The sequence below is a fragment of the Microcebus murinus genome, chromosome 24 (assembly GCF_040939455.1).
Source record: "Microcebus murinus isolate Inina chromosome 24, M.murinus_Inina_mat1.0, whole genome shotgun sequence".
NCBI classification, from domain to species: Eukaryota; Metazoa; Chordata; class Mammalia; order Primates; family Cheirogaleidae; genus Microcebus; species Microcebus murinus.
In genome coordinates, this window is record NC_134127.1 from 19,789,291 (window position 1) to 19,816,599 (window position 27,309).

The 27,309-nt window shown below is 45.7% G+C and overlaps 1 protein-coding gene across 1 annotated transcript in view; it reads right to left on the bottom strand.

Moving 5' to 3' along the window:
• The window catches only part of PEBP4 (phosphatidylethanolamine binding protein 4), a 196,608-nt gene that overhangs the window by 73,520 nt on the left and 95,779 nt on the right, over positions 1-27,309 (bottom strand). Inside the window, exon 4 of the mRNA XM_075997215.1 lies at positions 16,707-16,805. Within this exon, the coding sequence (XP_075853330.1) occupies positions 16,707-16,805 (99 nt within the window). The remainder of the gene's footprint in view (positions 1-16,706; positions 16,806-27,309) is intronic.

Below are 27,309 nucleotides of genomic sequence, written 5' to 3' on the forward strand. Positions count from 1 at the left end.
GCCTACATGCTGCCTAAGAAGAAATACTTGCCACATCCAAGGAACAGCCATGTAGGGAATGTCAGCATTCCAGGTGGCTGGAGCCAAAAGGGGTCTAGGTGACCATGCTGGCAAGCTCTGCTTTCTACCTGGGAGGACACAGGCCCGGGAATATGAATAATTTGAGTCAGTGAACTCCAGGGCAGAAGCATTCAGTGTCATTCTGAAGGCGATGTGGCGGCCTTTAAGTGGAGCGTGAAAATTGAGAAGAACTTTGGAGACAGAAGACGGGAAAGGATATTTTGGGAAGAAGATGGCAAGAGAAGAGGTCTGGAGGCAGGAGTTAGTAAGTGTGGTGAGCAGAAGTGGGTGGTCAGTCAGTGGAGGGTGTGTGCTTGTTGGGGGAGGCATTGGAAGACCACTATGGGGTCCATGTGATCAGAAGGAAGGGGTGTGGAGAGGAGAGTCTTATTATTGTCCATTCAGAGGAACGATGATGCAGTGTATGGTGACAGCCTGGCCAGGAGACTAAAGTATGAAAGGTGCAGGGGTCACGTACCCTGGCCCAGGGATAGTTAGGCAACAAGGCAGCGTAGAAGTGGGTGCTAAATTGTGTGGCACAGGCTGAGTACTGAGGGGGATCAGAGAAAGGGAGCAGGCCAAGAGTCATAAGGACGGTATTTTCATGAGGGGGATTTTGAGCAGAACTTTCCTAAAACAGCAGCAGATAGAAGGGGGTTCTAGGTGTATTCGCCATGTTTTTCATATTCTATATTTTATATTGCTTTGACATCCTGGAGCCTTGCTAATTCTGGAGAGCCTGCCCCTCCCACGGCTAGCTAATTCCTAGAGATAGTAAACACCTTCCCTACAAACCAACCAATCTAGAACCCATGCCCCCAACCACCTCCTTTATCTAACTCTCACCCACCAAACCAATATTCCCCCTGCCCTAAAGCACCCCAGGACCAAGACCCAGATGACTAGAAACCATCCCTATAGCCCAGAGCCCTGCCAACAGTTTGCAAACCAGCCAATCCTAAGCTTATGCAAACTTTCTCACCCTGTTCCCCCATGCCTTCTGTGGAAACCGTGATAAAGACAATAAAGGCTCTGGGGCATGCTCCCCTCTGCTTCCTGCTTCCTGCATGGCATGGCCTGGCGTGCCTCCTCCTCTTGGGAACTGTGAGTAATAAAGCTTCAATGGCATGGATCTGTCCATGACATTACTCAGTCATGTCTAAACATAAACCTGGGTACAATTAAAATACTAGGATGGGAAACAGCCTCCTGTTTTGTGGGCCCCTGGCATAGAGGAAAGCCTGTGGACTTTGCAGGGAGACACAGCTAGGGTGAGACTCCCAAGTTTCCTCTGACTCTCCCCCTCCCATCTGCCATCCTCCCCTCCACCTCTCACCCCTTCCTTCAGTGCCCAGCTGGCCTCTGGCTCTGTTTTGCGCCGAGTGGCCCAGCCAAAATCCCAATATCATTTCCTGTTGCTTCCAGTTTGGGGCTGAAGCCAGACCATGGCCTCTTGCTCCAGTGAGAAGCCCTTTCAGCTTTTCCCTCAATTGTGTTATGACACTTTCCCTGCTAATAAGTGCCTACATTTTAGGCATCTCCAAAGCCAATGGGGAATATAATTTGGGAGCAGGGATGGGTGGATTGGGAGAACTTTTCCAGAACCTCTAAAACTGTAGTCCTTGGCAGGGGCCAGGTGAGGCTCACAGAATACCAAATTTTGATTTTAAAAGAGAGGAGGTGAGAGCTGAGCGGTCCATTGGAAACTCTCCCTTTCTTCATTACAGTCTGACCCAAAAGATTCTCCGGTGCCTCAGAGGACATGGAGACTTGGTGAATCACCCAAGGACCGTCCTGGGTGGTCCGCAGGCTGGATGGTGGCCTCTCTCATTCAGCAAGGTTGGAGCAGGGAACAGAAAGAGCAGTAGGACTACACACTGGGACACCTCAATTCTATCTCACACTCTGCACTGACATGCTTGTGTGACCCTGAGCCTCAGTTTCTTCATCTATAAAATGGAAGAGCAGGACCAGATGAATCTGAGGGCCATTCCAGCTCTAAGATCTAGAAATCTATGATGCAGGGAACAGCCCCTCAACTGTGCTGCCACCCCTGTGCCAACCTCAGGCATGTGCCGTGACTCTACACAGCAAAGGAAAATAGAAGCCTCCCTGTCCAGGTGCCCTCCGGGGTATAGTCTCCGGGCAGGCTGGCTCCATCTCATCTCCTTGGCAAACGGCACCTCAGACTGTAGGGTGGACATGACAGGGCCTCATGGGACTGTCCCTCAGAGGCCCTGGGGTGAGAGTTCAGGTTTATTGCCTGGAATTGGAGCCAATCTGGGGCAGGTGCTGTGATAACCAGCGTTGAGTGGCCTGCCCAGCGGGGGCTGAGAGGACAGTAGACGTACTTCCTGAGCCAATATGCACAACTCCCGGGGCCTGTGGGAGAGTGCCCATTTCTTCTCTTAATTGCCTCTTTCATAACCTAGGAACGGTCCAGAATTTGGTTGCCTTTGCCTCTAGATACAAATGTAGGCCATTTTCTTGGATACTCTCCTTCCTGCCTACCCCAAGCCTACCCACCTTCGAGGCCCTACCCAACTCTGCCTCTCCCACACCCCTCCTGCCCATCCAACCTCCCTTAGGGCAGGCTCTTGGCCCTAATCTTCCTCTGTGCCTCCCCCAGGACCCAGCAGAGCACAGAACTCATGTATCAGTGGAAATCTGCTGACCAACGAGGTCAGACTGGGGAAAGATGAACCCCGTGGCTTTGCATCAACCTTTCAGCAGTCACAGCTGTGACTGAGAAGTGAGTCCCCTCCTCACTGCAAAAAGGAGGCTGGTTACAGGGGAGAGAGTAGAAAAACACTCCATGTTGATATGCATGATGTCGTTAGTGTCTCACATCAGCCCTGGGAGGTAAATGGTGTTTTTGCCTTTACAGATTGGGGCTCACAGAGGCAGGTCACTGTTCAGAGTCATGCAGCAGCCACATGGCTGCAGGTCTACCTGGCCTCAGTATCCCTGCCCCACCTCTATACTGCACTGCCTTGGGGAGCAAAGGGGCCCCTGCATCCTGGCTGCCAGGTCCTCAGGGCAGTACCTATTCCTGATGTGCAATAGACAAGAGGACACATGCAGGGACTGCAAACAGCAGTGGGAGAAAGAGTTAAGGGCAGCAGCAGGGCTTTTGGCCTCTGCTGCTTTGAGGCCAGTTCCCAGGGAGATGGAGATTTCTTTGGGGGAAATGTGTATTTCTTAGGGAAAAGGAAGAACCTGAGCTCATCCCCTGGGGAATGGTTTTGCAAAAGGATGTGTAGATAGGCATCCACACACATGCAATGCATGCATACATGCACACACACGTGTATCCACACCCAGAACCATGGCAATGCGGCTCCCAGCCACTGCGGACGGCCCTCCCCCCACCAAACCGCGCTCTCCCTCCTACCCTATATGTGCAATCTTGTGAAAACTCCACCACTCTTAAGGTTAATAAGGCTCATTTGCTTAAGATAGCACCTGTTTCTATGGTGACTCCTGCCACCCAGAATCTGTTCATCAACTGAGACAAGAAAACAGTGACTTCCACCCTCTTTGAAAGGAAAAAGCCAATTCTTAGGGCTTAACAGGCCAGTGGCTCAGAGAGCTCTGGGCATCTGTCCTTCCACCCTAGGTCCCTCCCCACTGCCCCTCCCCTCCACTCCCAGGCAGAGTCTCCAGATTCTTCCTGGGCACTGTGGACTGTGGTTTCCTCCTCCTCCTCTCTCTGGGAAGCAACAGAGCCCACTGTGGGAGGACGGTGTTGCTCGCTCCTGACTAGGGGCCACTATGTGGTCCTCAGCCTCTGATCTCTCCACACCAGCTCCACTGTGGTCTTTCTGGGTGGAGGCTGGCAAGAGAGCCCCAGGAAGCCCCTGGGCCTTCCTCCCTGGCCCCGCTGCCCCCATGCTAAGCCTGTCTCTCATCCTGGCATGCCTGGGTTCCTGGAGCTGTCCGCTAACATGCCTCCTGCCCTGGGGCTTGTCCTCCTCCAGTTCCCACAGAAGGCTGCTAGCTGACTCTCCTAAAAGGAAAGCTGTTCAGGCCTCGCCCCCCTCAATGGCCCACTCTGGTCTTCCGTGGTCTGTAGCTGAGGTTTGCAAGGCCCACCCTACACCAGTCCCAGCCGACAGTTGCAAATCCCTAGGGAAGTAGGCTCCCAGGCAGGTGTTACTAATAATAAAGCTCTAGTGAGCGATTTACCTTTTAAAATAAATGAAAGTGACTTCCACCGTCTCCCTCTAATAATGCCACTCTCGCTGGTGTTCTGAAACACTTTGTTGGGAGGGCAGGTGCCCAGGGAATTAGGCAGAACTTGGAGCTTGTTTTATGTGTTCAGAGGCCCAGGGGAGTGTGTTGTGCATATGAATACCATTTCGGCAAAAGGAAGGGTTGGGGGCTGCTTAGTGAAGGATCAAGTCTGGAATCATAAACTGTCAGATCTTCGCGTTCTCACGGAAAGCTACCTACCTGGCTCTGTTTGCAGGTAGGATAATAGAGACTCACAGAGGGGCAGAGACAAGAGCAGCATCACCCAGCTGACAAGTGACCTTCTGAATCCTGGCCCTAGACTCTTTCCCAACTATCACCCAGTCCCCTGCTAAACAGAGCAGACCCCAAAGCCCTTCACTGCCTAGCCTTCCTGCCTCTCCTCTGCTCTGGGTGGGCTGGGGTCAGGCTCATTTATAAAGTCCTGGTATCTGAGGACCAGTCTAGCCCAACCTCTTACCCAACCCCTGGCAGACAGCGCCTCCTTGGACATTTCCAGAGACAACTCACTCACCCTCCCAAGAGACAGCAGCCACTTGGCCTTAAATACCACGTGCACATTCCAAAGCCAGGCCTCCTGTCTTGGCCTCTCCCGGGAGTTCAAGACCCATTCAATCTCTTACTTGAAAGCTCCACCCAGAGACCTAAAAGGAGTCTCAGAATAAACATGTCTAAGCAGAGCTTTAGACAATGCCCTGTCTCCTAACCTGCCTGCCCTCTAGCGTCCCATCTCAGGAAAGGGCTCAGGCCCCACCTAGGGGCCATCCTCCAGCCATGCTTCACCCTCCATGTTGAATCCACCAGCTTCCCGTTGGCTCCTGACTTTGCCACAGGTCCTGAGGCTGTCCTCTGCATGGACAAGCCATGTCGCTGTCCCCGTGGAGCAAAATGACCTCTTATGACCACCTGCTGCCCCAACCCCCACAGCAGTCAGAGTGATTTTTTAAAAACACAAGGCAGTTTTTACCCTTTGCCTAAAGTCCTCCTATAGTCCAGGCACCAAACTCCTTGAGTAAGGAGTTTGGCGCCCGATCAAGGCGCCTGATCAAGGCCCTACATCAGCGGTTCTCAAATCCTGGTACACATTTTTAAATTCCTTTTTTACTGTGGTAAGGACACGGAATATGAGATTGGCCCTCTCTACCAGTTTTTACCACTGTACGGTACAGTGTTGCTAACGACAGGCACGACACTGCACAGGTCTCTAGAACTCCATCATCTTCTAGAACTGAAACCTTATACCCCTCGAATGGCAACTCCCACTTCCACTCCCTCCACCCAGATGCACCCTCATGTCCTCTGAGGAGCCTTAATGACAAGGAAGGCTGGGCTCCACCCCCAGAGGTTCCGATTTAACTGGTCTGCTGTGTGGTTCTAACTGGCCAGGGTTAGACCCTGGTGATTCTAACTGGCCAGGGTTAGACCCTGCCTTCTTCCTGGCCTCCCTGGGAGCCCTCACGACCTCATCTCCTAAATGCTTCCCCTTGGCCACTCTGTTCCAGCCAGATGGGCCCCTTTCTGTTTCTGGAACACACCCAGCTCATTCCTGCTACTCTCTCTGCCCAGATGCTGTCTCCTCACCACTCCCTGGTGACTTTGTACTCTATTCACAGGTGGCCTCCTCTGGGGAGCCTTCTCCCTTCCCCCACCTTCTCCTCTCCATGGTTCTCAGGACTTAACTCCACCCAGCACTCTCCACACTGCTGGAGTCATTGATTTTTTTCCTCCGCTGCCCTCACCAGACTGTTACTGATCCTTAACAGAAGGGATTTGATCCTATGATCTTTTGATCTGCAGTGTGGAATGAAACCTGTGGCCTAAGATGTGGTGAGCACATGCTGAGTGAATGAATGAACGAATGAATGAAGTGGTCTGACCAGCACACAGAAGGAGAGTTCTAACTCCTCAATGATCTAAAGCCTCTACTTCTACTGCTGTGACCTAAGATTATATTAACTGTCTTAACTACTGCATTATGGTTTGACACTCTATTACCAGCTTAAAATTTAGATTAAAATTAGCTTATAAACTAACTAAAACTCCTCTTGATCTTTTCCCCTCATGAACCCCTGGCATGCCACATCTTCCCCATTCTGTGTGTTTGCAATTGATTTGGAATCCAAATATAGAACTTTAGATTAATTCCTATTGAATTTAATTTTTTTAGTGCAAGCACATCTTCTGATTTGCCAAAATTAACTGTTTTGTGTTACCCATCATGTTAGCTATTCCTTGAAACTTAGTGTGACCTGCAAATTTGGTGAGCATGCTATCAACAAAAATACTGAATAAGGTGAGGCTCATCCTAGAGCCTGTGGCCTGTCACCAGGGACAAACTTTAGGATTGATCCTAAATCATCTGTCAACACTCTTCAGGAATGATATGTTAACAAGCCATCAACTCACCTAACACAATAGTCGTTGAAGCCTTATCTCTCCCCCTTGCCCACAAGGCTACTAACTTGGTCTAATGCTTTGTGTCAAGTTCTGCTGTGCCTACTGACAGTTTTTTCCTAGTCCAAAGGATCAGCATTTACCAACAAAGACAACTGAGTGGTCAAGTGTGACTTGTTTTTGGTGAACCTATGCTGACTCCAAATGTTCACTGGGTTTTTTTTTGTATGTTGTCTCAGACCATCTGCTTATTAAACTGTTTTTCAATTTTGATGAGGATTAATATTCTATTCACCAGCCTAAATTCAGGAATCCACATTTTCCTTTCCTATTTCTGGAAATGATTTCATGATTGCAAATCTAAGTTCTTTCTGGACCTGGAAGCTGTAAGTCACCTAGAGATCTTAACTTGTTTAAAGCAACCATGTATTTGCAAACTGCAGAAGGGCTTTGAGGAACAGGGGAGAAAGCAAGTAATAGTCCACAGAGACATGACAGCAGAGACCCCATAAGCAGATCAGCAGGAGACTGTGGGGCCTGGGGGAGGAGGAAGAGGCCAGAGCCTCAAAGGCCTTGAATGACACTCTGGGGAGATGGGACTTTGTCTTGAGATACTGCAGAGTCATTGCAGGGCTGCAAATAGGAAAGTAACATTATCTTGTCTATATTTTAGAAAAACCATCCCATGAAGGAAAGGTTGATATTTTTGTAGGGAGTGAGGTTATAGGAGGGGAACCAGTTAGGTTTTTGCAATAATAATCTAGAGACAAGTGATGAGGGCCTCCATTGACTCAGCCATCTTGGCTTTTAATTTTATGTTCATGATTCTTTTGTCTACCCCATTCAGATGTTGAGCTTTTAGTTATGCTGTTCCCTTCCTGAAATGCAATCTCTTATATCCTCTGACTTTTCCAGGCCTGCTTATAATTCAAGGCCAAGGTCAACTCCTCTCTCCACTGTGAAGTCATCACACAGTGACACCATATCTCTCCACCTTCCATCCTCCACCTACCCAACCTCCATCCATCCATCCCTTCCTTCATTCTTTTATTCACTCTTTCCTTCAGGCCTTTATTCATACATTCGTTCAACATTTACGGAGGGCCTTCTATGTTCTGGGCACTGTGGTAGGTGCTGGGGATATAGTAAGAGTAAGATAGATTTCCGTTCTCCAGGAACTCATGGTCTACGAGGCAAAAGAGATGCATAAATAATAATGAGGTCGCTAATTGAGGTTTGCCTGAGTGTGGCAGGAGCACAGGCAGGACTGACTCAGTCTGGGGGTGTCAGTGCAAGCCTTGTGGCGGCGGAGGTGACTTCTGAGCTGAGCCTTGAAGGAGGAGGAGTTGTCTGGGTGCTTGCAACTCTCCCAGCTCTCTGAGTCTAATGGGCCCACTTAGAGCTGACTCTAAACAACTGAGTATTGCGCTCTAATTATTTCCTATATGTTGGCATTGTCTGTCCAACTGGGCAGCAGAAAAACCACATTTTAAATTCCTAACATATATTCATCAACTATTTATTTATTTTTATTTTATTCTATTAAATAGCCACAGTGCTAGCGCAGTGCAGATCAAACAGCTGGTCCTGACACTTCCCTGTTAAGTCTGATGCCTACTGGTGGCTTCTCTCCCCCTAGGTCTTTTAATTGATAACCACATGGGCAGCTCATTCTCCTGGCCAGGCCCTGTCCTACCTCTCAAGGGTGACATATGTTCTATATCTAAGCTTCCTATGGAGAATTTAGAGTGACAGACGAGGAAGGAGTAGAGAACCAGTATATACATAGCAACTCTAAGTGCCAGGCGCTACGTGCTGGGCATTTTACAAATTGTCCTTCATTGAATCCTCAATAATCCTGTGAGGTCAATGTTAGTCTCCTCATACAGGCGAGGTGACAAACTCAGGGAGGTAAACTCTGTGCTCACAGTGAGCAGGAGACACAACCTCCTGTGTCCACATTGCAATTGGAGGCTGAGGTCTAGGGCTGTGCCATGGTTGAGGTGGGTGTGGTTAAAGGTAGAGGGGCCACCAGCCTCAAACCATACCCTTCACACCAGCACCACTGCCTCTCAGCACCCACACCTTGGCCCTAATGTAAACTGTCACACGGGCTGGGCCTAGGTAGCGGGTATGGAACCTGCCTAGACTCTAGAGAGACAATATGGCCACAGCAGTATGCGTATAAGCTTTGGGGTCAAATCTCAGGCAGCCACTGGGTAGCTGTGACATCTCGGGCAAGTTGCTTCCCACTCTGGGCCTCAGTTTTCCTCTCTCTATTGACTTCCTCTTAGGGCTTTTGTGAGGACGATGTGAGACGTTTGTGGGAAGTGCAGAGCCTGGCTTATCAAGTACGCAAATGTTTTTTCTTATTTTTCTTCTTTCTTTTGCCTCCATCCTTTTTATTCTTTCTTCTTTAATTGTTATTGTTGGTGGTGGTGATATGTTTTATGGCCATAACTATAAGAAGAGTGTCTCTCTGGCCAGGAGAGGAAATATGGCAGGCGGAGACATTGTTTGGAGGTGCCAAGGGGCACATCTTACAGGTCATCTACACTCGTCTCTACCCAGTGAGGAAATCCCCTGGGTCAACCTGTGAATAATTACTTTTAGTGATAAGGAATGTGCTCCTCTGTGGGGTATGTGCTCAGTTCCTAGGTGGTTCAGATTCTTAGAAAGTTCTTCTTCATGTGGGGCCAAAATCTGTTTCCTTGTAAAACTTTACCCTTCGGTTCTGATTCTGCTGATAGAGTAGAGCAGGACCTGTCTGTTTTCCAATGAGATTTCCTCGATTCTGCAATGGCAGCTCATTCCATGCTTCCAGGTTGTTCCAGTAGGCTAACCTTCCCTACTTCTGGTTGTCACTGGCCTGACACAGTTTCTACAGAATCTCACCATGCTGGTTGCTTTCCTCACGCTGGTCACTATCCCTCTTAAACTAGCATGGCCAGAAGACATTATTCCAGGTGTCATATAAACAACATAAATGGTTAGAACTTTCTGAGATCAAGAAAGGATCATTGTGCTCAAAGATGCTGCCAGCCACAGCCCTGCCCCCACCACCTCCTCCTAAGAGCATCTGCTCAGGGGTGGGTGACCAAGGCTCAGTGGACAGTGACATGGCCAGGTTCTTCATGTCAGAGCAAGGGTGGAGGAGGACTGTTGGTCTCAGTCTTATTCATCTTACAGCTTTGCCCATGACGCGGAGCCGGGCTCCACCCTCTGCCACTCAGAGCCCAGTGCAGAGTTGGGCGAGCAGACTGTGCTGCTCCTTTTGGGGTATCTTATGGGTGTGTGTGTGTGTGTGTGTGTGTGTGTGTGTGAAAGAGAGAGAGATGGGGAGAGAAAAAGGGAGGGGGGGAGAGAGAGAGAGAGGAAGAAAGAGAGAGAATTAGTTTTCTGCCTGATCCAGGAATTCTCCTGGATGGCAGAATTGGTTTCCATAACGACTTTCTGATATAAACATATTTGATAAAAATAAGTTAACAGCGGAGCTGAGTTGGAGCACAGAATCTGAGTGCTGAGGGAGAGAGAGGGAGAGAGAGAGAGAGAGAGAGAGAGAGAGAGAGAGAGAGAGAGAGGGAGAGAGAGAGAGAGAGAGAGACCTCCTCGAAGAACAGCATTTTCTTTCTTTTTCACTCCTCCTAGTCAGCCTTTCTATACATGCTTGCCATAAACCAACTAAAGAGCTTTGTTTACCATATTCCTATACATACTGGCTCCCTTCCTGCCTGGATACCTTGCATTCATATTTTCTCTCTCTCTTTCTCTCTCTCTCACTCTCTCTTTTTCTCCTTAGTTACCTGAAGCACTACAGTATGTATGGGATAATATGATAAATTCATTTCCAATTCACTGCATTATCCCTTGAATATTTTAATGACTCATTGAATGGAGTAAAAAAAGCTATTTCAAATGAACAATTATGCTGCATTAGTCTAAGGGCTGATTATATTTAAACACTGCTCACATGGATAACAGGACACAGCGACCTCAGCATACGAGAGCTAATTTGGCTCTTATCTCCAAATAATTTCACATCGCAAATTACCATGAAAACCTAAAGGGCTTTAAAAACATTCATCAAAAGATAATATTCCACTTTGTAGCAACATTTTATTTAAATTATTTTGAATGGGAGCAAAGGCATCTCTGTGGTGGGACAATGACAGGAGAATGGGGCTGAGTGATAAGGAGCTGGCGAGGGGTGCCGGCTTGTGTTAAAAAATAGAGGTGGGAAGTGTTAGGGAGGAAAGGGCTATGGCCTTGAACATGGGGTGCACACTGTGGGTCTGCCCACCACGTGCAGCCCAGCCTCATGCATGGCTGTGGTCTGGGATGACTCCAGGGGGCCTGCGCTGGTCCCGGGGGTCACAGGGCAATCCCCAGAGGATAGAAGATGGGACTGGCTGCCTCCACCAAAGCAAGCCTGGGTTGTGCTAGGCCCTCCTGGCTGGGCCTGAATCCATCTGGACTAAGAAAGCAGAGGGGTGAGCTGTGCTGGCCATTGCTTGGAATTTTTACTTGTAAAACATGAGTCCAATTGTCTAAGGGATATCAGAGTGAGGGGTGATCAGGGAGAGAAGCATATTTATCAAGGTCATACAAGTCTGTGTCAGGAGCCTTAATCTCACTGGACCCTGAAACAGATTTCATTATCATGCCCATTTTAGTTGTGAAGAAACTGAGCCTGGAACCTCCTCTGGTTCATCTGAGTCTAAAGTCCAGACTCCTTTCCCTTCACAGCGGCCTTGCACAAGTCTGGTTCACAACCAGGGCCACCTCTGCATTGTCCCCACCACAAATGATCTTGATGGCCCATACATCTGAAGCTACATGCTCTAAGGGAGCATACGTCATGTGTTTCAGTTGTTTATTATGTAAAATGGATCCTCACTGGTAACTGCACGATATCGGCGGTAAAATGGAAAATACAGCTCTCAATAAATAAATAAATATTAATCCCATTTCCTTGGGTTGACCCTCTTCATCTGAACTTGTGGTTCAGATAAAGATCGTTTATTCTGTTTATCGCTAGCTGAGTTCTGGGTATGCAGAAAATCACATTGTGTATATTTAAATGGCGACAGGATCAGTGGTTCCACTGATTAGGAACAAGGATAGACATGCACTTTCTATAGTGCCTCTCTCCAGGGAGGCTTCTCCTCTTTGCACATGTAATTTCCTTTTTCCTTGTCTCAATCCTGAAGAGTGAGGATTTCTGTCGGTTTTACAGAGGAGAAATTGCTGTCCAGGGAGGTCAGGCGACTTGCTCAGCAATGGGCTCGCTCGTTCACTCCAACCCGAGTGTCCTGGCACATGCCAACCACACGGCTAGAAAGCGGGAGCTGTAACCCTGCCCTGGTTATTGGGTTTCCTATTTGTCTTATTCACCTAACACACTTAGAGGTCCTTAAAAATATCTCTAATTATGGAAAAATTTAACCCTATAGAAAAGTAGACAGAATAATGACCCCGTAGAGGCCCTTTTAATTCAACCCAAAATTGGTTGCATTTACAGTTGCCAAAGGTTGAGGGCACTGAATGAAAAGGAAACATGAACTTGCTGGTTGCCTTTTCTTTCTTAAAACAAAAAAGATATTCAGGGCAAATTTTAGAATCATTGATGGTTTCTAGGAAGATTTTCTTTTTTGGAAGAAAAAAGGTACTCTTGTCTCCTTAATTGTTCTCAGCGTTCTTTGTCACCAATCATGATATTCTTTGTGGAAAGTATTAATATACCATCTTCCTGTGTTCAATATTCCCATTAACAATAAAATGTCTAATGAAAATGTCTGCATGAAAAGCCCTGAGCAGTAATTTCAGAGACAAATAAAAGATGAACCAATAAGTGTTTCTTCTGAAATGAATGATGCAAATTAATTGATATCTTAATAAGCCTTCAGCATAAAGATTATTAGCTAGATTGAATCAGAACTGAAAAATATCTTGAAGGAAAAGCTGAGGACATCGGTGGGGGAGAAAGATGTTATCTGTCAATATTCTGTTAGAAATCTCTTTCGCTCGATGAGAAAGTTCCAAAGAGGGGGCCAAAAAGGACAGCACGCTTTATGTGTGAGTCCCTGCCTGCTCTAGTCTGGCCAGGTTTGGGAACTGAAACCTAGTCCTGTTCCTGAGCTAATGGGAACCCATAGGTATAGAAGTTCTACCCCTAGGAAGCCCCCAGGGCCCTCATAATACCACCACTGGGCTGCAGACTCCTTCCTTGGTCTCTCTAGAGAATAGAAGCCCTGTGCAGGCAGAACCTTCCTCTATTTTGTTTGCATTTGTAACCCCAGTGTAGCTAGATGCTCGACTTACAGTGATAATAATAACTTAATAGCAAGCAATTATATAGGGCTTACTATGTGTTCTGGGTATTGTTCTGAGCACTTACTTAAAATAACTCAGGTTAGCTTCATAACAGCAGTGTGAGGTAGGGGCTATTAGTATCTCCACTTTACAAATGAGTATATTGAGACACAGAGAGGTTGAGCAAGTAGCCCAAGGTCACACAGCTATTAATGGTGGATTAGGGATTTGAACCACAGCAGTCTGGCTACACAGTCCTCGCTCTTTTTTTTTTTTTTTTAATAGGGTCTTGCTATATCACCCTGGCTGGTCTTAAACTCCTGGGCTCAAGCAATTTTCCTGCCTCAGCCTCCCAAGTAGCTGGGACTACAGAGGCACACCTCAACACCTAGCTACTTTTTGTATTTTTAGTAGAGATGGGGTCTTACTCTTGCTCAAGCTGGTCTCAAACTCCTGAGCTCAAGTGATCCTTTTGCCTCAGACTCCCAGAGTGCTAGGATTATAGGTGCAAGCCACCGTGTCTGGCTAACTCCTAGCTTTTATTTAAGTTGTCTATAGGTCTAGAGCTTTATTCTACTTTATGCCAGACACTGCCAGCCTCTCTCTGGGGAAGGGGATGGAGAAGCTACAGATGTTTCCTGTATTCCTAAGAACTGTTTTCTGTCCTATTTCAACCTGGATAGCCTGTCAAAAAATTATCCCCCCTGAGAGGTTCTGCTGGCCATGGCCTGGTCCTCCATCCAATAAGACCTGCACCCCTAATGTCAAGGCCAGCCTAAGTTCCACCAAGTTTACTTCTGTGGTCATTGTGAATCACGGGGCAAATGGCACGCTACATCTGCAGTAACTTTATGGGATGCTTTATTGCTGAGGCTGCTTCGATAATAATGGTATGTAGGGTGTAGTTTTATGAGGTTCAAAACACTTACTAGGTATGTTTTATTTAGCAAGATAGTGTTCCCTGAGGAGGGTTCCCTGGAAGCATCTATCTATAAACGGTTGTCAGAACTAGAGCCCTGAGTAAGGGAGTAAGCTGGTGGGTGGGGGGATGGGGGGAACCACAGAGATGATGTTTCCCATCTTACAGAGGGGGCATGGTGGCTCCTTGTCACAGTGGAGTCGATGTGAGAGATGGAAGAGATCTCAGGACACAGCAGGAAGGGCCTGTGGTTTGGAGTTGGGCCGTGGATTGAAGACTCACCTCTATAACCTGCCAGCCAAGAGGCTGCCTCATTCAACCTCTCTAGGTTGCCTTCCTCATCTATGAAATGGGGATAGCGCCTAGTTCACAAAGTGACTACCAGCTTCAAAAGTTTCAAAAAGGCTTTTCACTTAAAAATCGTTCCACAAGGGAGTGATGTGAACAATGACCAAGGCCTCCCAACACTGGACTCTGGGTCTTCCTGCAAGCTTCTGACTCCTGGATGCTTGGTAAATGTGGATGGTTCTCTTGAGACCAAGTGAAGTGCAAGTTCAGCGGGCACAGTGGTGCCCAGCAATCTCCATTTTAACAAGCTCGCCTACTGATTTGAATGCCCTCTACTGTTTGAGATCCACTCAGCAACCACAAACAGCAACACAAAGGAAGTGCTCTGGGTTTGATTTGAGCCCTCTCTTCCTTTGGTCAAAGTCCAGAACCTGAGATCTGAATGAATTGGGTTGACACGGTCTCTGTGGCTGGCGGAATTTGGAGGCAGGTGGGCAGGGCCAGTGGCTGTAGCTGCCACTTCCTGCCGGACACTCAGATGAGGGGAGGGGGGTGAAAATGCGACTGAAGCCCAAGCCTCCTCCGGCCTGAGCGGGAAGGCCGAGGGCCTCACCCGGGCAGGTGGCTCTTGTAAGCTCTGTGTCTTAGCAGCCTTGCCTGACAGCTGCCACCTGCCACCCGCCCTGCTTCTAAGCTTGGCTGCTGAGGCCAAACCCATGTTTGCAGCACAGAGCTCATGTGAAAGGTCCATCCTAAGTGTAGGGGTGAAGGGGTGGGGGGCCTTCAGGCTTGGCAGAGAGGCAACCTCATGGTCCCAAGGCCCCTCGACTCTGAAATCATCCCATCCATAACTGCTCTTGCACTCTGGCATCTGAAATGCCCAGTAGAGCCCTGTCGCAGGAAGCCCTGGATGTGTGGGGCAGACTGGGAACATGACCTTCAGAGGAACACTCCTCTCTTGAGCGTTTCATCCCCTGTGACTTCTAGGGAGGCCCAAGCCCAGAAAACAGCAATGCCCTAGACTGGGGGAGATGCTGTATCTCCCCCTGTTGTGCCTTCTGCTCCCCCATCCCAGCCCCTTTGCGTGTTTGTGCTGTTTCCAGAGCTCTTTGCCAGGTGGGGTGCTCGGCTGGGGAAGTGTGTACAGTAAGGAGACCAGCTCTGGCATTGCCCCAGAAGCTGCTGCTTGAGTCTCCCCTGGGGAAGCCCCTTCCAGGGCCATAGCCACTAAGGAGGGCTGAGGAGGGCTGTGCACCTGAGCTTGCTGGGAAGGGCCTGGATCACGGGGCCATGGGATTGTTGCCAGGGTAACTCCTCTCACCCCACTCAGTGGCGGTGAGAGTCTCTGCCCTGCACAGGAGAGTCAATAGCTAGTTCAGACTAACACCCCTTCCTCTGCCCATAGCGCTAAAGGAAAAACACAAACTCCTTATAGTTGTGGAATTCTCTGTTTTCCAAAGTGCTCTCAATGTGTTATCCCATTGGCTCATCAAGACAACCACACAAAGTCAGTAGCACGGTTCCCATATTATGGACATAGACAAAAGTCCACAGAGGTCACTGAGTTCGTAACCATCCAAGATCCAAACCTGACCCAAACTTAGCTTTTCCAGTTCTGGGTTCCCATCATCTTGCAGGGTTGGTGTCTTTGCATGCTCTTTGCAAAGGCCATCTGTGGGTTTTCTAGGCAAAGATTTGTAAATATTTGGGGCTAGTGTGGACTTTCCCAAAATGCACTGCCAGGCACTCACTAACAAAAGATTCAAGAATCAAATGAGATTGGGAAATAAGTGCATATTATATAGGGCATGTTAGGATAGTAAAAGCTCCAAAAAGCACGTCAGTGAGAAATTGGATCAACTCAGTTCAACCCTGAGTATCCAAAACTTGTCTGGCAATAGAGCCACATAATGTCCACCAACAATCGACCAAATCTGATGAACCTACTGTGCAAAGGGTGAGCCAGGCTCCTTCGCAACTACGGTGACAACAAAGACACAAAGATGAGGGGCAGCCACTTATTTCTGTACAAAGAAAAGGAAATCACCACACCTCTTCCATGCCCCTCGCCCCATCAGGACAGGACCTCACAGAATCACCTCGGTGCCTCCAAATCCAGCAGTGTGCTGCAGCCAATAGTTAAACTCAGAAACTGTGAGTCACTGGGAACGTCAAATAGACCACGGTGGGAGAATTTATTTCTATTATAAAAATCAGCAAACACTAGAAATCAGGGCTTTCCCTCTTGTCCCCTTGTCTCGAGAGCTGGTTTGCCAGTGTACCACTAGCCCTGGGACATTTTTTGAAATTGTTAGGAAATTTGGGAGGGCTGTGACATCTGAGTGCCGGGGCCAATCTGACACAGGAGTCTCAGCTCGTCCTAGTTGCCAACACTCTTGAATGAGAGCCGAGAATTGCACAGAATGAGAACCTTCCAGCCACCCCACAAGAGTCAGAAAGTGCCTCGTGGCCTGCTTACCTTGATGTCTGTTACCAGCCAATGTCTCCAGAATCTGCTTCTGGGATCTGACCTGCTAGGGGCATCTGGGTCCACCATCACCAGGATATAGCTTGCGCCCTGCAACACACACAGCAAACAGTAATGTAGCATCCCGGCTAGAAGTATGGTAGGGCAATAGCAAGGGGACTGACTCTCCTTTTACCACCATTCCAACCAAGAATGTCTGAACAGCCACTGGGGCTTCCTACCCACTTCTTTGTTTTCATTTCTCTTGTGTCACATGTTCATGCAGAGAAGTAGAGAGGAGGAATTTTGGTTCTACCTTTGTGAGGAAGAATAAATCCAACAGGCATATTTACTAAGCACCCGGGAGTCCCTAGCACCATGCTAGGTGATGTGGAGGAAATAAAGAAACCTGAAACAGGGCTTCTGCCCTCAAGAAGCTTCCAATGTAGTTGTACTGACTTATCTGTTAATTCAGCAAACATGTGAGAACTCACTCTGTGTCAGGAACAATACCAACTGCAAGGGACACTAGGGTTCATTCATCCCTTCAACAAGCCACTTACTGAACATCTACTATTGCCAGCAGCTGTTCCAGGTGCTAGGAAGCCAATGGAGCACAAGACAGTAAGAGCTGTACTTTCAGGAAGCTTTTATTCTAGGTAACAGACACAGATGATAAAAATAAATAAATAAATAAGCAAGGAAACGTCAAGTTGTGATTAGTCTATGACAAAAATAAAACAGGGTGGGATGAGAGGTGGTAAGCATCCCAGGAAGAGGAAGCAGCTGCCACAAAGGCCTTCAGATGGGCAAGAGGTAGGCTTTGAGGAACAGAAAGAGCACCCCTGTGGCCAGGGACACGCATGGGCAAGAGTGGATGCAGCGGGTGGGAGAGGTGGCCAGGGCAAGGCCACAGAAGGCTTCCTAGGCCAGGGTGAGGAGTGGGAATTGATTCAAAGTGCAACACAAAACTATTGCAGGATTTTAAGCAGGTCAGTGATATCCTCTGATTCATGGAGGATTTTCAGGAGATTGTTTGGGCTGCTGGGTAGAAAATAAATGGTTGGCCAAAGGCCAGAGAGGAAGCCAGGAGGCCAGTTAAGAGACCCTTGTAAGCAGTACAGTGAGGAATGATGGTATCTTGGACCAGGATGGTAGCAATGGAGACAGAAACAAATAGATGGATTCGGGAAGTATTTTTAGATAGAATCCATGGAGTTTGCTGATGGATTATCTGGATAGTAGGGCAGGGAGAAGGGGATGGAGAAAGGGAAATTGAAGATGACTCCTGGGTTTTTGGTTGAGCACCTGGGACCAGTTCATGGGACAGAGAAGACTTGCAGAGGAGGATGTTGGAAGGGGCACACTGAGAGTTGTTTTAGGCACGTTCATTTGAAATGCCTCTGAGAAGATAATCTAGTATGTATGTCAGAGTCTGTAGGTTGAGGGAGAGATTAGGACTGGATGGATAGGTTTCAGAGTCATTGACATTTAGATGATCTTTAAATCTGTAGAATCGACACAAAGAGGAAAAGAAGTCTCACGACTGAACTCTAGGACATGCTAACATGGAGAAGACGGGAGACTCTGGGAAAGGGCATGTGGAGACCAAAAGGTGAGGGGAACAGCTGCAGAGCAGGTGGCATGAAAGTCAAGACAGAAAGCATCTTAAGGAGGAGAAAGTGACCAGCTGTGTCAAATGCTGCTGAAAGGCAAGGCTGGTTGAGGACACAGATATGGCAACTTGGAGATCACCCTTATCTTGACAAGGCCAGTTTCAGTGGAGTAGAAAGGACTGAGGTTTGATGGGAATAAGTCGAGCTGAGATGGGAGGTGAGCAACTGGAGGTAGCTACGAAAGATGATAATGAGAAGGGAAGTTTTGGTGTGGACAGCTGAGGCATGGAGTGGCTCTTACTAGAGAGAAGGAAAAGCCAAGAGATCTTTTTATTAAGAGACGGATGATAGTTAGGCATCTCTGCACGCCAATGGAAATGATCTAGGAGAGAGGGAGGTACATGGCAGAGAGGAGGAAGAGGGTCATTGAAAGAGCCAACTCTGGAAGGCGGGAGGGGACAGGACCCAGAGCTGAAGTGGAGGGCTGGGTCTCAGGTAGGAGCAGAGGATACAGGTTTAGGTGCAAGAGAACTGGAAGATGTGGTAGTGGGAAAAGAGGAAGGCGTCTTCTGTTTGCTTCTATTTTCTAATGGATCAGAGGCCAGGTCACAGAGAAAGAGGGATTATAGGAAGTTTGAGAAGAAGGTGTCAAACAGTCATTTAAGAAAATGAGGCCAGGCGCGGTGGCTCACGCCTGTAATCCTAGCTCTTGGGAGGCCGAGGCGGCTGGATTGCTCAAGGTCAGGAGTTCAAAACCAGCCTGAGCAAGAGCGAGACCCCGTCTCTACTATAAATAGAAAGAAATTAATTGGCCAACTGATATATATATAAAAAATTAGCCGGGCATGGTGGCGCATGCCTGTAGTCCCAGCTACTCGGGAGGCTGAGGCAGAAGGATCGCTTGAGGCCAGGAGTTTGAGGTTGCTGTGAGCTAGGCTAACGCCACGGCACTCACTCTAGCCTGGACAACAAAGCGAGACTCTGTCTCAAAAAAAAAAAAAAGAAAACGAGAACATGAGTATACTATAGATATAGAGTAGGGTGACTTGGTAATATTACATTCCACAGTTGTGTGCTATTCAGCTGTTCAAGGGCAGACATGGAGGGAGGGGAATCACTGGTAACTTTTCAAAAGTGAGTAGTTTAAAGATAAAAATACTGACTGTTGCATTTCAAGATCCAAAAGAAGCAACAAACCACACATTAGATACTATAGGAAATTAAATCAGAATGTGAAGATAAGCCCAAGAAAATCTCCAAGGACTCAGAAGGAAAGGATAAAGAGATGAAAATATTGGAGGAAAAGAAGGGAGGGAGGGAGGGAGGGAGGGAAGGAGAGAGAGAGACAGAGAGAGAGAGAGAGAGAGAGAGAGAGAATCCCAATAGAGTCCCAGAAGAAAAATGTATATAGTATTTGATACATCCAAGAATTGCTTCTAACTAAAGTAACAGGAAATGAAAAGAAACTGAATGTAAATACAGTAAAAGAAAAAATAAAACCATCTACCCTCTTTCTTTTCCTTTTTTTGCAAATAACATGATCACCTACATGAGAATCCAAAAAAGAATCAACTGAAAACAAATAGACTAATATTCAGTAATATAAGCAGTTACAAATTGTACACACAACCAGTCCTTTCCTACATACTAATAGTAGTCATCAAGTATACTTTTAAGATCCCATTCACAATTGTAATAAAAAATGTAAAATATCCAAGAATAAGCTGGGAATGAAATGCAAGATTATAAAAACAAAACAAAAAACATTATTGATGTATATAAGAAGGAAACTTGAATAGATGGAGAGAGACATACAATGCTTTTAAATAAAAAAATCATTTTGCAAAGATGTCAATAAACCTTCAAGTAATTTGTTAATCTAGCATAATTCCAAACAAAATTCTAAATAAATATTTTGGAAACTTCACAGCATTGTTTTAAAGCTTGGTAAATGCAAAAAATAGGTAAATAAAAGAAAAAGATGTAGCCAAGGCAATACTGGTAAAGATAAAATAGGTATGGAATTGATTTTGTAGATATTAAAATATATTATAAAGCTATAATACCTAGAACAATATGGAGTTGATTTAGGAATAAATAAGGAAGAAAAATAGAAAATCCAGAGAGAAACTCAAGTTTTCAATATATGTATATTTAATATACGATAGTTATCATTTAATGATGTTTGCTATATGACAAAGTTATTTCAAATCAGTGGGGAAAGAATATATTCTATAAATGTTATTGGGAAAATTGGCTCACTATGTGGAATAAATAAACCTAGGTCTCTATTTCTTTCAGATACCAGAAAACTGCCATATTTAAATATAAAAATGAAAAATAAGATTTTAAAACCAATTAATAACATATTAAATTTATACAATGAAATATTCTATAGATCTTTATATACTTGTATGAGAAGATATCTGTAATATACTAATATTTGAAATAAGCATGTTATAGAATAGTTTTCATGATACCATCTCAAATGTGCAGGACAACTTTATATATCTAACTATATATATATTTATAGATATATTTGCATATGCATATAAAATGTCTGGAAAAATATATACCAAACTGTTAATAGTAAATGGCATGAAGGGAAGATTGATATATTTAACTAGATATAATTTTGCATCTTTTATATGGCAAAAAAAAAATGCAAAGTAAAATTCAAAGACAATCAACTGAGGATAAATATTTGCAAGGTCTATGAAAAAGGGTTAATATCCTTAATATATAAAGTACTTTTAAAAATCAATAAGAAAAAGACTAGCAACCCCATGGAAAAACACACAAACAACATGAATAGGTAATTCATAAGATAAGAAATACAAATGATCAATAAACACATGAACAAATGTTCAATTTCCTAGTAATAAAAGACATTCAAAAAATAAAATCCAATCTTTGCCTATAAAATTGACACATATTTTTTATGTTTATCCTCAGAGTTTTTAAGGTATGGGAAAACAATGGGTAGAGTACAAAATTCTATGTTCCCTGTGATCCTATTGTCTTTTTAAAAGAAAGGAAGAAGACTCAAAACATATATCATACGCATCTATATCCCCCCATGGAAAGAAGGCTAGAAAAATAAGACGTTAAATGTTGACTAATGATCTCTAAGTGATGGGATAATTATAAACTTTATTTTCTTCTTTGTGCTTTTCTGCATTTTCCAAAGTTTCTTCAATAAAATGCATTGCTTTTACTCTTAGAAAAAAAGATTTGTACTTAAAAAAAAAAAAAAGTCGCTGTAAGAAGTCCCAGAACCCTCATTCTTCTGTTCAAACAATAGCCAGGGGAATTCTCAATGGCAGGCTGTTCTTCCTTCCCCACCCCTACCTCTCCCCTGGGAGGAGGAAATCAGCCAGATTCCTTCCGGCTGGTGAAAAATTCATTTCTGACCAAGGCAGTCCATCCTTTAAGCATGGCCAAGAGAGAAAGATGTGCATCAACACTTCCAACAAGGGAATTGTCACTAGGGATTTTTGTATTTGCCACATGTCTACCCTCCTGGGACAGAGACTGTTCATACATCTCTGGGGCGCCATGCATGTGATAGGTACCCAAGAATGCTTGTTGCACTGTGGGCCAGCAGATCTTAGCTATATCCTTCTCCTTTTTGGTTTATTCCTAAAAAATGAGGGGGCTGAGCTGCATAATCTACTTTACCTCAGGTTCTAACCTGAGGTTAGAGATAGCAGAGTAGAGCAGCAGAAGCGTGCTGGGCCCATAACCTGAGGTTAGAACCTCAGGTGGTGGATTCTGAGATGTTTAACATACTATGAAAGTAAGCCTGCTTATGTGACCTAGCAATTCCACTTCTGGGGGTTTGTCCGAAAGAATTAAAATCAGGGTGTCATTGCAGCACTATTTGCAATAGCCAAGATGTGGAAACAATCTAAATGTTCACGACTGGATGAATGGGTAAAGTAAACATGGCATATACGTACAATGGAATACTATTCAGCCTTAAAAAGGAAGGGAATACTGCAATATGAAACAACATGGATGAACTTTGAGCATAGTATGCTAAATGAAATAATCCAGTCACAGAAGGACAAATGTTGTGTGATTCCACTTACATGATGTATTTAAAATAGTCAAACCCACCAAAGCAGAGAACAGAATGGCGATTGCCAAGAACAGGGGTAGGGGGACATGGGGAGTTGGTAATCAATGAATATAAACTTTCAGTGATACAAAGTAAGTTCTAGAGAGGAGAGCTGTTGTACAACATTGTGCCCATAGTTAACAATATTGTATTGTGCACTTAAAAATCTGCTGAGGGTAGGCCTGGTGTGGTGGCTCATGTCTGTAATCTCAGCATTTTGGGAGGAAAAGGTGGGAGGATTGCCTGAGGTTAAGTTTGAGACTAGTCTGGGCAACATAGCGAGACCCCATCTCTACAAAAAATAAAAATTAGCCGGGTATAATGGTGTGTACCTATGATCTTAGCTACTCAGGAGGCTGAGGTAGGAGGATGGTTGGAGCCCAGGAGTTTGAGGTTACAGAGAGCTGTGATTGTGCCACTGCACTCCATCCTGGGTGACAGAGCCAGAGGCTGACTCTCTTTAAAAAACAAAACACTGTTGCGGGTAGATCTCATGTTAAGTGTTCTTACCACAATAAAATAAAAAGAAAGTAATCCTGCTTAAAGAAAGCAGGATGAAATCCAAGTTCTTTTCAAATATATTGTACATCCCCAAAGCCCGGCAGCATGCTCTGTTGGTGAGGCTGTGGGAAACCGAGGCTTCATGCATTGCTGTAGAAGGCACAGTGGGGGCGATGTGCCTTTTGACTCAGCAATCCCTTTTCTGCGATTTTTCCCTCTAAAGATATCTGCACACATATGAAATGACTTGTATATAAGCTTATTCATTTCAGCCCTGTATGTAATCGCAGGAAATAACTGGAAATAGTTGGAAATAACTCAAGTGTCCATCAGCTAGGGATTATTAATACACAATGATACTTTATAACTGTAAAAAACAATGAAGACCTCTAAGATCTGCTATGAAAAGCTCTCCAGGATAAATTAAGCGAAAAAAGCAAGGAGCGGAACAACATATCTATTGTCTTACTTTTATATAAGACAGAGAAAATTAAGATATTTCTTCACATTTGCTTGTAGTTGCATAAACAAACTCTGAAGGCTACTTAAAAAAAAATTAATAGAGACTGTGGGTGGTGGTAGTGATATGCTAGATGAGATAGAGGTGGGATGGAGACATCTATATGCATGTTCTATCATATTGATTTTTGAGTCATGTGAATATTCTACCTGCTAAAAATAAACTAAGATTATAAAATAAAGTGGAACGTATGACAATCACAGTGTTATCTTGGAGATGTCAGTCTCTAGTCTCTCTCAGTGATGCTGAGAGGTAAAGTGGAAGGGTCTTGCTTGTCCTTTTGTGGCAATGAGAGCTCAGGGAATTCTCATTCCTTTTTTTTTTTTTGAGACAGAGTCTCTGTTGCTCAAGCTAGAGTGCCATGGTGTCAGCCTAGCTCACAGCAACCTCGAACTCCTGGGCTCAAGCGATCCTCCTGCCTCAGCCTCCCAAGTAGCTGGGACTACAGGCATGTGCCACCATGCTTGGCTAATTTTTTCTATAAATTTTTAGTTGGCCAATTAATTTCTTTCTATTATTAGTAGAGATGGGGTCTCGCTCTTGCTCAGGCTGGTTTCAAACTCCTGACCTTGAGTGATCCACCCGCCTCGGCCTCCCAGAGTGCTAGGAATACAGGCGTGAGCCACCACGCCTGGCCTCATTCCATTTTTAAGTGTATATTTCAATAATTTTTTTTTTTACAAGTAGAGTTGTACAACCATCATCATAATCTAAATTTAGAACATTTCCATCACACCCACCTCCCCAAAACACCTTGTGCCCATGTGCAGTCATTCTCTGTGCCCTCCCCGGGCAACCATTAACCACTACTTTCTATAATCTCCTTATTGCATTTCCCAGACATTTTATATACATGGAACTATGTAATATGTGTTTTTTTATACTGGCATCTTTCACTTAGCATAATGCTTTTGCAGTTCATTTATGTTATAGCATGTATTCATACTTCATTCCTTTTTATTGTTGAATAACATTCCATTGTATGGAGAGACCACATTTGTTTGTCCAATTGATGGGCATTTGGGCTGTTTCCACTTTGGGGCTGTTATGAATAATGCTGCTGTGAACATTTGCTACAAGTTTTTGTGGGGACATTTGTTTTCAGTTCTCTTGGGGAGACACCTAGAGTGGAATCGCTGGGTCATGTGGTACATTTCTGTTGAACATTTTAAGAAACTGCCAAACTAGTTTCCAAAGTGGTTGTACCATTTTACAATCCCAACAGCAGGTATGAGGGTTCCCACCTCTCCACGTCCTTATCAACACTTGTTAGCATCTGTCTTTTGGTTACAGACTTCCTAGTGTGTGTGAAGAGGTGTCTCGTGTTTTTAATTTGCATTTCCCTAGTGACTAGTGATGCTGAACTTCTTTTCATGTCCTTATTGACTATTCATATATCTTTGGTGAAACATCTATATCAATTTTTTGCCCATTTTAAAATGGGATTATTTATTTTCTTATTGTCCCAGAAGGAATTTTAATAGCTGTGTCCCAACTGGGAGTTAGGGAAAACGGGGGCAGCAGGGTGAGTGGAAAACAAGATGGCAAATATTCCCCCAGGTGGAGAGGAGGGGCTACTGGCCAGTCTACTCTGATCAGCTGTCAGAGCTGGATTTGCTGCATCCTTGAACTTCTGGACTCATTTACGATATCTGTATGTGGGGTTGTCTACTTACCATGACACAGATTAGTCCCACCCCACCAGGAAATGTCCACTTCAAGGATAGCCTGCACCCCAAGCGGCCACTGCAACCCAGGTGAGTAGCAGCACCCCTGACACAGACTCCCACAGGCTACCTTCAGAGACACGGTGGAGCCGCACAGTCTGCTTCCTAGCCTGTCTTCTTCAGTCAAAGCCTCCCCCACCCTCACATTCCCAGACATTGGTGCTCTACCACACCGCTATGCCTGAAATGTTCCCTTCTTCTTTCCCTCTCAGCCAGTCCTCTATTGCTCCCCCACCTCCAAATCCTTCCATTCTTCCCTCTGGAGCTACCACTGCATAACAAGCCATCTCCCCTGCATCCTCTCTGTCAAATGCTCTACTTCCTGGACTCAACCTGCTCCCTGCTCAGGAGCCCCTTCCCCTAGCACTCTCGTAACTGGTGTGTGTTTGCTCACCAGCGATCCCAGGGTCAAGAGGTTGGGCAGGTGTCATTGCTCCCTGTTGCCATGTCCTCTTCTGTGGCACAGGCTATTCAACTCTACACCTTTATGTCTTGTTGCTGTCACCTGGGACCGCTTGGTTGCTGCTGCTCATTCATCAAAGACAATGCATCGGCTCACAGTCATCTTCTTGTTCCCAAGTCCTGCTCTTACCCTGGTGACTTTAGCAAGCAGGTAGAACCCCCATCCAACACCACGGCTTCCCTTGTTCCTGGGCCTTTGCATCTCTGGCAATCTTTTCCTTTCTGTCTCAACCATCAACTTCCAGAGTCACACCCTGAAACTTGTCATTCCCCTAAACTGTTCCACCTCCAAAACTAACTAATTCTGTCCACAATCTCCTCTCTGTCCACCTTACTTCTTCAACTATGCCTACTGGGACTAATCTTCGACTTCAGTGGGGACCTCCTCACCATTCTCTAGACAGCTTGCTCTCCTACTCTTGGTAACAACTTTCCAAGATCTCAACCCTTCTCTGATATCCTTAAATCTCCAACCTCCCCTAACTCCACCCAACCCTCTCTTGGCAGATAACTTTCTCAGTGATAACTTCTCAGGGAAAATGGAAGCCTCGTATAAGTTCTTTGAGATCTGCTTCAAGCCCTGTAACCCCCCATGCACCTGCCCTAACCTCTCCTTGTCCTCTTCAGTTATGTTACAGACACCATGTGGCCCAAGCTTCAGGAAGGTGAGTTCACTTCCTGCACATCTCACCATCGGTAATACCTTCTTTCTCCTGAACATTTCACTCTCCTCTTCCTCCTCATGGTTACAGTCTGATCATGTCCCTTCCATCTTTAGCAAAATGCCTTCATTGGCCCCACAGCTCCCCAGCTAGTCCCTTACTCTTGTCTCCTCCCTGCTTCATAGGAAAACTCCATGCAAGAGTTGTCCACACCCTGTGCCTCTGTTTCCTTACTTTCCACTTACTCCTTAACCCACTCTGCCCCCATCGCTTCTGCTGCAGTCCTTGCTAGGATCATCATTTCCATGTTGCCAAATCCAACAGATGTTTTCCCATCCTCATCACACTGGACGTCTCAGCTGTACCTGACATGGTGAGCTATCCCTTCTTTATCAAAATACCTTCTTCCCTTGACTTCTGTGATTCTGTGCCATTCTTCTTCCTCAAGCCTTGTTTTCCCAGGGCTGAGTCCTGGGCTCTCTTCTTTTATCATTCTAACCTCATTCTCAAGAATATCAACCCACAGGCACATTTATTTTTCTAACCAGAGTCTCCTCTGAACTCCAGACCCTATATCCAAAGAGCCATTTCCCCTCTCCCCTTGGCTGTTTCAAAGCACCTCAAACTCATCACGTCCAACAATGTTGCCTGGCCTTCCAGAGTTTCCTATGTCTGTGAATGAAGGTAATCTCCCTCCACCTGGTAACACAAATGGGAACACAGGTGCCATCTTTGCCATGCTCCTCCCTCATGACCCCGTCTTCCAATCCACCACCACATCTCATCAATACAGCCTCCCAACAGCTCTCGAATCCACCCATTCCCCCATCTCCACTACCACCATGTCGATCCAAGCAACCATCATCTTTGTCTACTGGAACAGACTCCTAACTGGTGTCTTCATACCTGCTTTGGCCTCTTAATCAACTTCCTATCCAGATCCAGAATACTTTTTTCAAAACATGAATAAGACTATGTCATCCTGCTGCCTAAAATCCTTCTTT